The sequence below is a fragment of the Juglans regia genome, chromosome 11 (genome assembly GCF_001411555.2).
Source record: "Juglans regia cultivar Chandler chromosome 11, Walnut 2.0, whole genome shotgun sequence".
NCBI classification, from domain to species: Eukaryota; Viridiplantae; Streptophyta; class Magnoliopsida; order Fagales; family Juglandaceae; genus Juglans; species Juglans regia.
This window is the reverse complement of record NC_049911.1, coordinates 2,336,796-2,351,600: the sequence shown is the minus strand read 5'-3', so window position 1 is coordinate 2,351,600 and position 14,805 is coordinate 2,336,796. Positions and strand designations below refer to the sequence as shown.

Below are 14,805 nucleotides of genomic sequence, written 5' to 3'. Positions count from 1 at the left end.
AAATATTAATGTTATGCAATATAAGACTTGCAGTATACAACCCTTCATGATACAAACATTAATTCGAAAATTAATAAAATCATTCATTATACAACAATTAATGTTCTTAATGCTACCGGGAAAAAAATCGGGTTTAATAATTATTGTTATTAATGCAACAGGGAAAAAAAAGGAAAAAAATAAAGGAATGACAACAAAACACAAGTGCTGCTAAAGAGGAAGAACACGGGGGAAGAAATGAAAAAAAAAATAGTTCAGTAGAAGCCAAAACCGAGGGAAGAGAGAGAGCTTGCAAGAAAGAAAATATTTGTTATTCCCTTTGGTCATACTACAAACTTACAGTGACTATCAAATATGACCCAAAGAACTAATTTACTGTAGCTAAAAGTCATCACTTTTTTTCATTTGCATAATCTAATGAGAGTGCTTTTAACGGTTACCTTTATGAAAAATGTTAAAATATAAATATTTTAATATTTTAAATGATTGAGTATATCAATAAGCAGTTTTGCAAATGTGTTTTTTTATACCTTGATTGTTGCCTGAAATTAGAAGAATATGAACTCATCAAATGGGTTCCATTACAGAGGACATATTCAAGGATGAAGTTATCGTCAGAAGCTCACATGATCTCTTGCATGAAGAGTGATCCTTGGTAATCTATAAAAAAGTGTATTGAGCATTTATATATATATATATATATATATATATATATATATATATATAGTCTCTCGAATCATCTTCAATGACAAAGCAAAGTATGAAGGGTTGCTATAGTGACAATAGGTACACGGTAGTGTAGCACATTTGAATTAGTCTAATGTAAATTCACTATCGGGACATCAAAAGATTTTCTCTTTGGAATCACAAGAGAGAATAAATTAATGCGAATAATGTTAAATATAGTCGTTAAAGAAAAATAAAGTTTATTATTAAAAAATTAATTTTTTTTTTTGTACATCTCGTATTTATTTATTTTTTTAAAAAAATTTCGTTTCATTTACACAATTTACGATTGTAAATATCATTTCCCGTAAAGAATTGCAAATAAAGAATTTGTACCGCACAAAACTATAATACGGAGGAAAGACAAATTAGGCCATATGCATCACATTTTTGATTGCTTTCCAACTCATCCATCCACAAGGACTGAAATGTACAATTACCTTCGCTTTTTTCATCTCCCAAAATCATCTTATTGAAAATATAATGGTTCCGTAGTTGGTGTATACCTTTTTCTGCGGCCCAACAGTTGGGCCCCCAACTGATCAAATCGACACAAAATCTTGGCTTATATATAAATTTTCTTTTGAATCCAGATCTAGTTAAGATTCTAGGGCCTAGAATTACTATCCAAATATTCTTGGACTTATAACGGAGGAGATATTTGTTGCTGCAAGATGTATAGAATAAGAGAAATGATATTTATAATCGTAAGTGTATAAATATCATGTAATTATTTTAAAATAAATAAATAAATATAGAATCTATATAAAAAAAAATTAATTTTTAAATAGTAGATCTCACTCTTTTTCAAAGTGACTGCACGACACTTACGTATTCCACGACTGTATGTAACATTACTTATATAAGAAAATTTTATATATAATCATGAAGTACGTAAATATTACATAATTGGTTTAAAAAAAAATATGATTCATTATTAAAAATTTAATTTCTTTTATGTGGATTCCATGTTTTATTCATTTTTTTTAAAAAGATTACGTGATGATTGCACAATTCACGGTTGTAAATATATTTTCTCAATTATATATATATATAAGTTTAAAGAGTTTAGTCTATATACAGTCCCCAAATGGGAATTGCTCATATATGCCCATATAATTATGTTTAAAAAAAATTTAAAATTACAATAATATTCTTTTTAAAATAATATTTTCTCCTTTTACCCATGTTAATCAATGAGACTGCACACCCAATCCCCTATTAAGAACTGCAAATATAATTTTTCAAGTTTTTAAAGAAAAATTTTATTTACAGTCTCCAAATAGGGACTACATGTGCAAGTCCTTCATTAAATAGAAAAAAATACCATTTTGATAAGGATATTATTGTAATTTTAAAAAATTTAAAGATAAAATTAACTAAACTTGTAATGCAGTCCCCAAATGAGGATTATACGTGCATTACTCGTTTTTAAAATACATAAATTTTGCACAATTTCTTTTTTTTTTTAAATCTAAATCCGATCATAAAAAAGTGTGAAATATTCATTTTTTTTAGGTCTAGTTTAGATAGTGAAAGTGTCTCATCTCATCTCATTTTATCATTATAACTTTTTCAAATTTTCACACAAAATATAATAAATAATTTAAAATTTTGAAATCTCAAAATAAAAATAATATTCTAACAATATTTTATTCAATTTTTAATTTTTATTTAAAATTATTTCATCTTACCTCACTATCCGCACCTAAAATCTTCCGGGCGGTTTGGTCTATTTTTAGGTGTTAGTATGATCTATTTTTCACAAAAAACTTAGGTAAGACTTGTTCATTTGGAGCTTGTCCATAACAATTTATGTATTCATCTCTCACATTTTAAACTAATAAATTCAGGAGATCCAAATCTTCTGATTTTGATAAAAATCTCTCTTTCTTATCAAAATGGTTCGAAATTAACGTCTCCTTTTTTCATGCCGTTTTTAACTTCTTGTCAGTAAAACCTCTTAAATTTTGTTAATTTCAGCTCATATAAATTTTAAGAGCAATGCTAAATGGGAACTGCAATACAAACCTAGGTAATTTTATTTTTATTTTTTTTTAAAATTACAAAACTATCCCTCCTGAAATGATATTTTTTCTCATTTAATAAGGGGCTTGCACTTGGGGACTGCAAATAGAATTTCTCAAATTTTAATAATAGGATTATCTCATATTTTGTTATGATAATAAAATAAAATAAAAAGCAATGCCTTTCCTCTTTTGTTATTAGGGATGTCAAATCGTCTTAACGAGTCATGATCGTGTCTTATCAAAACATATACATTATACTTTATGGATCAATTATAACCTAACCCGTTAAGCTTATCATGTCAAAATCTAAAACCCTAACACGACTCATTAATATAACGGGCCGGTCGGGTCTTGTCAATCCATTTTGACTCGTTTATGTAAATAGATTGAATATATCCGAAATTAATCCGTTTGACCTAGTTAAGTTTAGCATAATTTTATATAAATATTAAAATCACAATATCTATACAAAATATAAAACTAACTACAAGTTCAAAATTACAATCAAAATAATAAAAATATCGAAGTTAAAATCCCAATAATTTTATTTTTAGGTATAAAGGTATAATTGTAACTTTAACTTTGGTCAAAACTAGTTGACCCGTTATCAACCCATTAAGAAATATTGTCTTAACGGGTCTATTCGTTTTGACCCGACCTCATTAAGACTAAACTCTAACTATCTTTTATCGTGTCGTATTCGTGTTGGATTAACAGATCGTGTTACATATTACCACATCTACTTATTATCTTTAGTTACCCCAATTGATATCATATTTTAACAAAGTATTATAGTTCAATCATTTGAGTAAAAATTAACTTAAAATGTTACAAAGTTGTATGATTAAAAGTGATAAAACTTAAAATTTTTTAAAATTATTTAGAATTAATGTAAGAATATTACTATGACTATAATCTTTATATTTAATTTCAAAATCAAGACTTGTGATTCAAAATATAATTTTTTAATTTTATAAAATTGATATATTCATAATTATATGCTTTTGTTGTTAGAAAATTAATTACAGAGTTTTTATTTACTAATTTCAATATCAATATCAAGATCAACCAATCAAAAATTAACACGTGTCATTATATTAGTTATCTAAAAAATAAATTGAAAAAAATATGTAATTGCGAAATTTCTTAAAGTTTGGATATTAATTTTGTAAAATCTAGAAACTTAAATATCGAAGGGTTGCTATAGTGACAATAGGTACACGATAGTGTAGCACATTTGAATTAGCATTTGGATTATTTAAATACAAATGTAAAATTTGTATAATATGACATGATTTTGTATTTGATTATTTCACTCAAAACTTATTCTCACATTAGATTATTCATCTATTAGTCAAAATAATAATAAAATATTATAAACTTAATAATATGTTTTTTTCAATTTTTTTTGTTCTATTAAACTATTTTTTTCTAAATTAAGAACTACATGGAAATATTAATGTTATATAATATAAGACTTGCAGTATACAACCCTTCATGATACAAATATTAATTCAAAAATTAATAAAATCATTCGTTATACAACAATTAATGCTCTTAATGCTACCGGGAAAAAAAATGGGTTTAATAATTATTGTTATTAATGCAATAGGAAAAAAATAAAGGAAAGACAACAAAACACAAGTGCTGCTGAAAAGGAAGAACACGAGGAAAAAAAAAAAAAAGAGTTAAGTAGAAGCCAAAACTGAGGGAAGAGAGAGAGCTTGCAAGGAAGAAAATATTTGTTATTCCCTTTGGTCATACTACAAACTTATAGTGACTATCAAATATGACCCAAAGAACTAATTTACTGTAGTTAAAAGTCATCACTTTTTTCATTTGCATAATCTAACAAGAGTGCTTTTAACGGTTATCTTTGTGAAAAATGTTAAAATACAAATATTTTAATATTTTAAATGATTGAGTATATCAATAAGCAGGTTTGCAAATGTGTTTTTTTATACCTTGATTGTTGCCTGAAATTAGAAGAATATGAACTCATCAAAAGGGTTCCATTACAGAGGACATATTCAAGGATGAAGTTATCGTCAGAAAGCTCACATGATCTCTTGCATGGAGAGTGATCCTTGGTATTCTATAAAAAAGTGTATTGAGCATTTTTCTATATATATATGGAAAAATATTTGCATCAGCATACTATTTATCACACACTTAACACACTTAGTGTATTGAGATTTAAAAAAAAAAAAATTAAATACATAGTGTGTGAAGTGTGTAGGCTGATGCATAGAATTACCCGTATGAAGGGTTGCTGTAGTGACAATAGGTATACGGTAGTGTAGCACATTTGAATTAGTCTAATGTAAATTCACTATGGGGACATCAAAAGATCTTCTCTTTGGAATCACAATAGCTACGCTTATCACTTTCTTATGTGTTAGAGAGAATAAATTAATGCGAATAATGTTACGTTAAAGAAAAATAGAATTTATTATTAAAAAATTAATTTTTTTTTTATGTACATCTTGTATTTATTTATTTTTTTAAAAAAATTTCGTTTCATTTACACACTTTACGGTTGTAAATATATTTTCCGTGAAGAATTGCAAATAAAGAATTTGTACCGCACAAAACTATAATACGGAGGAAAGACAAATTAGGCCATATGCATCACATTTTTCATTGCTTTCCAACTCATCCATTCACAAGGACTGAAATGTTCAATTACCTTCGCTTTTTTCATCTCGCAAAATCATCTTATTGAAAATATAATGGTTCCGTAGTTGGTGTATACCTTTTTCTGCGGCCCAACAGTTGGGCCCCCAACTGATCAAATCGACACAAAATCTTGGCTTATATATAATTTTTCTTTTGGATACTGATATTGTTAAGATTCTAGGGCCTAGAATTACTATCCAAATATTCTTGGAGTTATAACGGAGGAGATATTTGATGCTGCGAGTTGTATTGAATAATTATATAAGATAATTTTATATATAATTATACGTAAATATTATATAATCATTTTAAAAAAATATAATTTATTATTAAAAAATTAATTTTTTTTTTATATAAATCTCATTTTTTTATTCATTTTTTTAAAAAAGATTATACGACGATTGCACAATTTACGGTTGTAAATATATTTTCTCAATTATATATATAAGTTTAAAGAGTTAGTCGCATACAGTCTTTAAATGGGGACTGTTCATATATGTCCATATAATTATATTTAAAAAAAATTAAAATTACAATAATATTTTTTTTTAAATGAATGTTTTCCTATTTTACCCACATTAATCAATGAAATTGCACACACAGTCTCTCATTAAGGATTGTAAATAAAATTTCTCAAGTTTTTAAAGAAAAATTCTATTTGTATTCTCTAAATGGGGACTACATGTGTAAGCCCTTCATTAAATAGGAAAGAGTACCATTTTGATAAGGATATTATTGTAATTTTGAAAAAATTTAAAGATAAAATTAACTAAACTTACAATGCAGTCCCTAAATGGGGATTATACGTGCATTGCTCGTTTTTAAAATACATAATTTTTGCACAATTTTTTTTTTATATAAAAAACTAAACCTGATCATAAAAAAGTGTGAGAAATTCATTTTTTTAAGATCTCGTTTGGATGGTAAAAGTGTCTCATCTCATCTCATCTTATCATTATAATTTTTTTAAATTCTCACACAAAATATAATTAATAATTTAACTTTTTCAAATCTCAAAACAATAATAATATTAAAAATAATATTCTAATAATATTTTATTCGACTTTTAATTTTTATCTAAAATCATTTCATCTTATCTCACTATCCAAATTGCACCTAAAATCTTACCAGCGGTTTGATCTATTTTTAGGTGTTAGTATGATCTAAAAACTTAAGGTGTTAGTATGATCTATTTTTTACAAAAACACTTACGTAAGACTTGTTCATTTGAAATTTGTCGCTAACCTTTTATGTATTCATCTCTCACATTTTAAACTAATAAATTCAGGAGATCCAAATCTTCTGATTTTGATAAAAATCCCTCTTTTTTATCAAAATGGTTCGAAATTAACCTCTCTTTTTTTCATGCCGTTTTTAACTTCTTATCACTTGTCAGTAAAACCTCTTAAATTTTGTTAATTTCATCTCATATAAATTTTAATAATAGGATTACCTCATATTTTGTTATGATAATAAAATAAAATAAAATAAAATAAAAAGAAATGCCTTCCATATCTTATTATTAGAAGTGTCAAATCGTGTTAACGAGTCGTGTTCGTGTCGTGTCAAAACATATATATTATACTATATGAGTCAACCCTAACTTAATATGTTAAGCTTATGTGTCAAAATCTAAAATCCTAACATGACCCATTAATATAACGGGTCGGATCGGTTCGTGTCGTGTCAATCCGTTTTGATCCGTTTATGTAAATAGATTGAACATATCCGAAATTAACCCGTTTGACCTAGTTAAGTTTAGCATAATTTTATATAAATATTAAAATCACAATATCTATACAAAATATAAAACTAATTACAAGTCCAAAATTACAATCTAAATAATAAAAATATCGAAATTAAAATCCCAACAATTTTATTTTTAAATATAAAAGTATAATTGTAACTTTAATTTTGGTCAAAACTAGTTGCCCCGTTATTAACCCATTAAGAAATATTGTCTTAACGAATCAATCCGTTTTGACTCGAACTCATTAAGACTAAATCCTAACCATATTTTATCATATCGTGTTTATATTGGATTAACAGATCGTGTTACATATTGTCTCCTCTACTTGTTGTCTTTAGTTACCCCAATTGATATCATATTTTAACAAAGTACTATAAGCCAATCATTTTAAGTAAAAATTAACTTAAAATGTTACAAAGTTGTATGATTAAAAGTGATAAAACTTAAAATTTTTAAAAATTATTTAGAATTAAAGTAAGAATATTACTATGACTATAATCTTTATATTTAATTTCAAAATCAAGACCTGTGATTCAAAATTTAATTTTTTAATTTTATAAAATTGATATATTCATAATTATGTGCTTTTGTTGTTAGAAAATTAATTACAGAGTTTTTATTTACTAATTTCAATATCAATATCACGATCAACCAATCAAAAATTAACACGTGTCATTATATTAGTCATCTAAAAAATAAATTGAAAAAAATATGTAATTGCGAAATTTCTTAAAGTTTGGATATTAATTTTGTAAAATTTAGAAACTTAAATATCGAATAAAAATGTGAACATAAATTGATTTTATAATTAACTCTAATTTTTATTTTATATAAAAATCCCAGCTACTATTCCAACTTAACGTCGTAGCCTGTCCACCTAACAATCATCCAGTCCGATCTATTCATGGAATTCCACCTTCCAGCTCCCATTTCTCTCTCTAGAAATTGGTTGCCGCGGCGACGAATACGAAGTCGAAAACGAATTCCTCCCACACCTCAACCACCCTCCAATCCCAAACCCAACCCGCAGCGATCCCAGCAGCTCCGAATTCTCAACGCCAGCAATCTCCCCGATGAACTCAAATTTCTCGGCCCTCACGTGCCGAGACACACTAAGAATCATCCTCCAGAAGCTCCCCGTCCCCGACCTCGCCCGTGCGAGCTGCGTCTGCCGGCTCTGGTACTCGGTCGCTTCCGACCACGAAATCGTCGCCGGAGCCTTCAAGGCGCCGTGGAAATTGAAGGACGTTATAGGAAAGCCCGTTTCGGGAAGCTTCTGGAGGGACAATGGGATCGGGAAGTTTGCGATATCTCATCGGCTTGTCAAGGGAGACACCCTTGCCAGACTGGCTATAAGGTATTCAGTTCAGGTATGGATATTGTAACCCTTTGGTCACTAAGAAAGTGTAGGAAACGACGAGAAAATATCATTTCTTCTAATTTTTTACTGGAAAATATATAGGCTAGGATAGTTCATTTTTTATTTCTTTTGTTTGCGTGGGTGGTCAAATATGTCGACTTATTAGGGCCTGTCTATTGATATTTTATATATATATATATAGATAAACTTGATTGTACTTGAAAATTGTCTTTCACAATGTCTTTGTCTGGTTTCTGATAAAATTAAGGCAATGCAAAGAAAATTGATTATTATTTTTGGCTTGCTGCTTTGTATCATGGTTATAAACTTATACAGAGGGAGAGAGAATTAAGTAAGCGAAACTATATGATAGAGAGTGAATGTTTTGTTTTGAAGCCCCAAAATTTGTCTAATAATTCTGTTATGAGCAAATACAAGTTTGATATGGTAAAGAGTGTGAATTGTGATTGTTATGAATGCAACTTAAGCTCCAAAATGGTCTGAGGCAATGTTCTCTAAATTCATATACAAGTTCTCAAATTTCTTTCCTCATTGTTTAACATTGAATCATTCCTATTGATATACCAGTATTTCCAGTTAGACAATGCAAAAGGCCCTACAATGTGTTTCAATATGTTACTGCTGATTATCAATGTAGTTAACGTGTGCAAAATTGACTCATCTATTGAAGAATTGTGCCAGTGTCTGCAATTATTATTTTTTTTTTTTTAATTATTATTATGGAAGCTTGCTCGGTAAGTAGCTTTTGGTGCATCATGCCTCTCAAGGAGATTTTTGGTTTGAACGCAATCTACTATATATAGAGGTTTCTTTTCTGTGCACACCTATGCTATCACCGTGATAGGAGGCTCAAAGAAGAAGGTTGGCAGGGGGAACCATTCACCAGTTGTTTGACGAAAACGTGATGAGACCGAATTAAAAGACGATGAAACCAAACCAAAGACATTTTCTGTGTGAAACCATTCTTCAAAAATCAGAATTGTAGAATCTATTGCTGACTTGGCTTTACACATGATCATCTATTCATTTTGCTCAATCCTTTCCCTTTGCGGGGAGTTGTTCGTCTGGTGATTCACTTTTCATAGGCTGGTTTGTCGCTTCAAAGGCATTGACATTCTTAATTTTGATTTTTTTTGGGTGTTAGCAGGTCATGGACATAAAACGTGTGAACAACATGATGAGTGACCATGGCATATACTCGAGGGAGAGGTTGTTAATCCCTATAAGCAATCCTGACATTCTCGTAAATGGGACATGCTACATCGAGCTAGATACCGATGCAAGAAGGGAAGTGGCAGTGTTTTATCTTGAAGGTGATACTAATAGAAATTCCAGCCACTTGTTGAATAGGATGACTACTGAACAAGGGAAGAGGAGGATTCTTGACTCGTTGAAGAGAAGCATGCAAGTTGATGATGGGACTGCTCAATATTACCTTTCTATTTCCAACGGTGATCCTCGGGCTGCGCTCTCAGAGTTCTCCAAGGACCTTAGGTGGGAGAGGAAAGTGGGCCTGACCTAGTTGCTGATATATAATGCGGAGCACAGCTACTTGGAACACAGAACCATATAACAAATGGTGAATAAAGGCGGAGACAATATCTCTTTGCACCGTCCTGGCAAATGAGTTTGAAATTTGAATTCTTCAGCTTCTTCGGAAATTCTAGACTTGGAATCCATCCCTACAATTCTTCGCCTCTTATTATCACGGGTACCCTTTTAATAAATCAATTACAGTTGCAAGAAGTGGGCGGCTCAATTGTGAGATGGTTGTGACTCCTGTAAATTAAACATAACAATATTACCTCTTCATCTTGGTGTTCATATCAATCATTTGAATGGAATGCTTGAAGTTATGTTCTCTTCTCTTATGTTTAGTAAAGGTTCTGCCTTTGCTCTTTTTATTAGCATTGGTTTTCTGACTAAAATTGCTCACAACATGCCATAGAAGCTGGCGAGAGCAGCATTGGATATTGAGATATTTTCAGGTATTCTGAAGATACTTCACTACTATTTATTATTTTATTATTATTTTTCACCTACTTTTATTTACTATTTAATATTTTATCATTACTTTTTCATTACTTATTCACTATTATTCACATAATACCTCACTATCCAACCGCAAGGGTCATTAACTAGAGTGGAGGTGGTGACTTCTTTTTATCATCACTCAGTAGAAGAAAACATCTATGCTACTGTCGTTTTGCTTTACTTTTTTGTTTCCCTCGAGTATTTATAGGATTTGCCATGCTCTATTTCCGAACACGGATGATAGTAGGAGGGGAAAAGGGAATCCAGAAAAGATATTGGCAACAATTGAACGATACCGAAGACAATTTCACAAAGCAACCCCATATGCTTAAGCCCCTCCATGAAAGGAAAGAATCTTAAGACAGTACTGTCTTTGTCCTTTTACATTGTCCCATATCGTTTTAATTCAGCAAAATTGAAAAATAAAAAATCAATATTTTCATGGGTTTTGACCGCATCGTTTTTGCCATAATCGGCTTCTCCGCTTCCTTCTTCTTCTGCGTGTCCAACTTGAAGAGATGGCAGAGACAACAAATCACAGCAGAGAAACTAAGACACATTAGCGAGGCCTTGGAACATGCAGAAGAAAGAGTGTTGAGGTTCCAAGAAAGACACGACCGAATTCTAAGCCAAGTATGCTCTTTTTACTTGGCCAATAAGGAACTTGTGGAGGCATTGGAAGGTGCTCGAGCTGCCATGAATGAGGCAATGGAGTTTGCTGCTAATCTCAGAATAATGCAAACGAAGATCATTAGCAGTTTTCCTGATGAAGTTGATGCTATTATGTTGTATAGGTCAAATGAGGACTCAGGCCGGCGGCCTGCTTCTCAAGGCCCGACTTGAGGTTAGTGCATGTTAAATATAGAGAAGCACGTGAACTCATATGTATTTTACATAATCCAACGAAAGTCTATTCTGACATATTGTTCTAAAAATTGCAAAATAGAGAAGCCATTAAAGACTGCTCTATGAGTAGAGGCATGCGCCCATGGAAATTAATTAATATATATATATATATATATAGTTTATTAATCAATGCCAAGCTACTTTCATGCACAATGCCGAAGCATAAGATGGGTTTGGTGGGGGGTGCAATTTGTAACGCGTCTCATAAGTTATTCGCGGTTGGTTCATATATCTTGACAAATATCAAATGGTTAAGACATTCGCTTTGCATTACATGGGCCATAGCACATTTCATTCAGTCCATTATGTACAGTTTTTCTCCAAAGCTGATGATTGAACATAATATTGTAAAATAGTTTTTATAAATACTCCAAATTGCCTGTCAAAAGCTTATTGTCATTAATATGAAGAAGAGTTAGTCTAAACCATTCTTAAGAGTTTAAGTCATATAATTTTTTTGTAATTTCACAGTTCACCCTATTCCTAGACTCCTGGTTTTGATTGGAGTTAAAATTTATCATAATCGAAAGACTTTATGGCTAGAATTTCAAGTTTTAGCTATAGCATTAACTTTTGGCCAGGTGAATCTATATTGTTTTCCAACTATTTGTTTCCACAATCTAATATTAACATTTCATACTAATATTAACCGAAATATTTAACCGCATCCATTAGAATACTACAATGCTAATATACAAACAAATGCATGGCTGAACCACCCATATTACTATATAATATCACTTTCAATAAAATTGCAAGTGTAATCAAATCTCACAATGAATCATGCAAATATAGACATCAAAATAGTGTGAGAGAGATAGAGCTGAGCATAATCAAGACAACAATACAAGTGAGTGTGCAGCTTAAAAATTAGAACCGTTAGGATAGCTAGTATCCATGAACTTCGTAATAAAAATGGAGAAGCTACAACAAAGCATGGCTGAAAGTATTGAAAAACCTAAAAACAAAGACGATTTCAAGTAAGATAAGTAAAGAAATACAGTAAAAACACCAGAACACTAAAAAAGGAAATTATTAGAATTGTACATAATATATATTGTAAAAATTTCAAAGGAAATCAAAATACAGAAGAAATTGAGACAAAATTATATTCTCATTCATGAAAAGGAATAAAAGATTCAAATGTTATCTTCTACCTAGTAATTGACTGTACTGTCCACTACATTAAAATTCCGTCCTACTAAAAATACTAAGAAGGGAACTACAACAAAAATGTATTTACAAGCAACAAGTTAAAACAAAGTCCACAGTCCACAAATAATGAAGACACACAATTTAGTTTAATAGAAGATATTCTCAACAAAAATAATATATATACAGATTTGATAACAGTCCACAAATTATCAACACAATTTAGTTTCTAGTACAAAAATAATATACACAGTTCAATCATTTAGTTGCTACCCAGCCACTAAATTCTCAAAAAATTTAGTACTATCAATATTAGAAGTTAGACACCTACATAAGGTGTCGAATGAGGTGTAGATGTACCTTTAGAAAGAGACTTTGAATCCTCAAAAATTGCTAGTTGAAAATTACGAAAATATTCTTGTTGCATGACATTCATGCCATGTACATCTAGCATCATCATCTTTAGTTCAAAATTATTCTTCTCCAGTTCAAATTTCTTCTCCTATAGTTCAGACTTCTTATTATTTAGTTCAAATGCTTTCTCACTTTTTTGGTTTGCCTTCAACATAGCATTTTTCCGCTCTTCCATGGTCGTTGTTCTATCCTTTATCATTTTAGCTAACGCAATTTTGATCTCTACCTCTTTGCCTTTCATCGACTTCTGCTTCCTCTCCCTTTCTTTCTCAGCTTTTTTAGGTTCTCTTTTTGGCTAAATATTGTTATCCACTATCATCTATTCTTTTCAACTTATAATTGTGGGAGGGGGAGTTCCACTAAACCCAAGAATATAACAATATACACTATTGTAGGAATACTGTAAAACTAAAGTTCAAGATTTGAGGTAGAAGATGGCTCCAAGGTTAGATTTTATTTGTGGTGTGGAAAAGGAAGCTTTCTCGAATGTGTGCATTGTCGCTCATCCTGAACTCGTGCCCTGCAACAGAGTTCCAATAGAACCAAATGCATAATTCCAACAGAAACAAATGCATAGTAAAATACACTGAACCAAATGCATAGTATGTGGATAATCGCAAATCAAGAACCAAATGCATCATAGTATGGGGATAATCAAATGCAGAGTTCCAACAGAAACAAATGCATAGGAAAATACAATGAACCAAATGCATAGTATGAAGATAATCGCAAATGAAGAAACAAATGTATAGCAAAAAACATAATTCCAACAGGCAATTTAAGAAATTAAGAAAATCTAAAGTACCGAAATACTGAAATCACAAATTAGTTATATGGAAATACCCAAGTCGCGATTTTCAATTTTAGTTTGTGGAGGAAATGTGTAACCTTTTGGATGATGATTCACCGGCAAGGCAACCTTGTGACAAAGTGGTCATTGCAAACCCTAATACAAAAAAATCACTTGATGAAATGAGAGAATATAGAAAGAGAAGAGGGAGATGAAATCTAAGCAGAGAAGAGGGAGAGAGGAGTGAGGAAGAGAAATTACCTTTTGGGTTGGAAGACGACGGCTACGTGGACTCATGACGGAGAAAATGCATCTTGCGGTTGAAGAAGATGCATGTCTCTTGGGTGCTTGCGGTTGAAGAAGACGAATGACTCAAGACGAGGTGTTTGCACGTTTCAGGAGGAAGAAATGAAAAATGAGATAAATGAGATGAAGAAAGAGAAATGGACGAGGGAAAATAGATTACGTAATAAAATATTAGTTTCAATGATGATAAGTAACTCGTTATGTTTAAAGAGGAGTCTAATTTTACTGTAGCTGAAGTCTTAAGTTTTGAGCTTTTAGTTAGTCTAATGTAGATATTTTTTTTATACATAGTCAAATTATGGACTTGCATTAGTATTTGACTAGACCATTGCCAATGTTCTTAGGGTATTCTAAAATATAATATCTTCGTAAAAATTTCTGAAATTTGGGATGAAATCAAAAGCATTCAAAAACATGCCTTATATGTGTTGATGTTTTAACATTTTAAAATTTAAAACTTAATTTAAAAGAAATAAAGCTGCCACTTAATATATATTTACAACTTATTTACTTATTTACAATTTATATTAAATTTTAAATATAATAATATTTTTTATTAAATTTAAACCCATAAAATCAAATTAAAATTCAAAATAATATTATTTTATTACAAAATTCTAAACAAGATATTATATAA

General features: G+C 30.2%; 1 protein-coding gene across 1 annotated transcript; it reads left to right on the top strand.

Annotated features, from left to right (window-relative positions):
- The first annotated feature begins 8,064 nt into the window (after nt 1–8,064).
- On the top strand, nt 8,065–10,470 carry LOC109012722 (F-box protein At1g55000). Its single transcript, XM_018994515.2, has 2 exons — nt 8,065–8,555; nt 9,714–10,470. Exons 1-2 carry the CDS (start codon nt 8,259–8,261, stop codon nt 10,086–10,088), a joined length of 672 nt encoding a protein of 223 aa, XP_018850060.2. The 5' UTR covers nt 8,065–8,258; the 3' UTR covers nt 10,089–10,470.
- The last annotated feature ends 4,335 nt before the right edge of the window (nt 10,471–14,805 follow it).

Excerpts from the sequence above, each read along its gene's own strand:
- LOC109012722 (XM_018994515.2), top strand. The coding sequence starts at position 8,259 with ATGAACTCAAATTTCTCGGCCCTCACGTGCCGAGACACACTAAGAATC. Across the intron at positions 8,556-9,713 it reads CTATAAGGTATTCAGTTCAG|GTCATGGACATAAAACGTGT; the intron begins GTATGGATATTG and ends GGGTGTTAGCAG.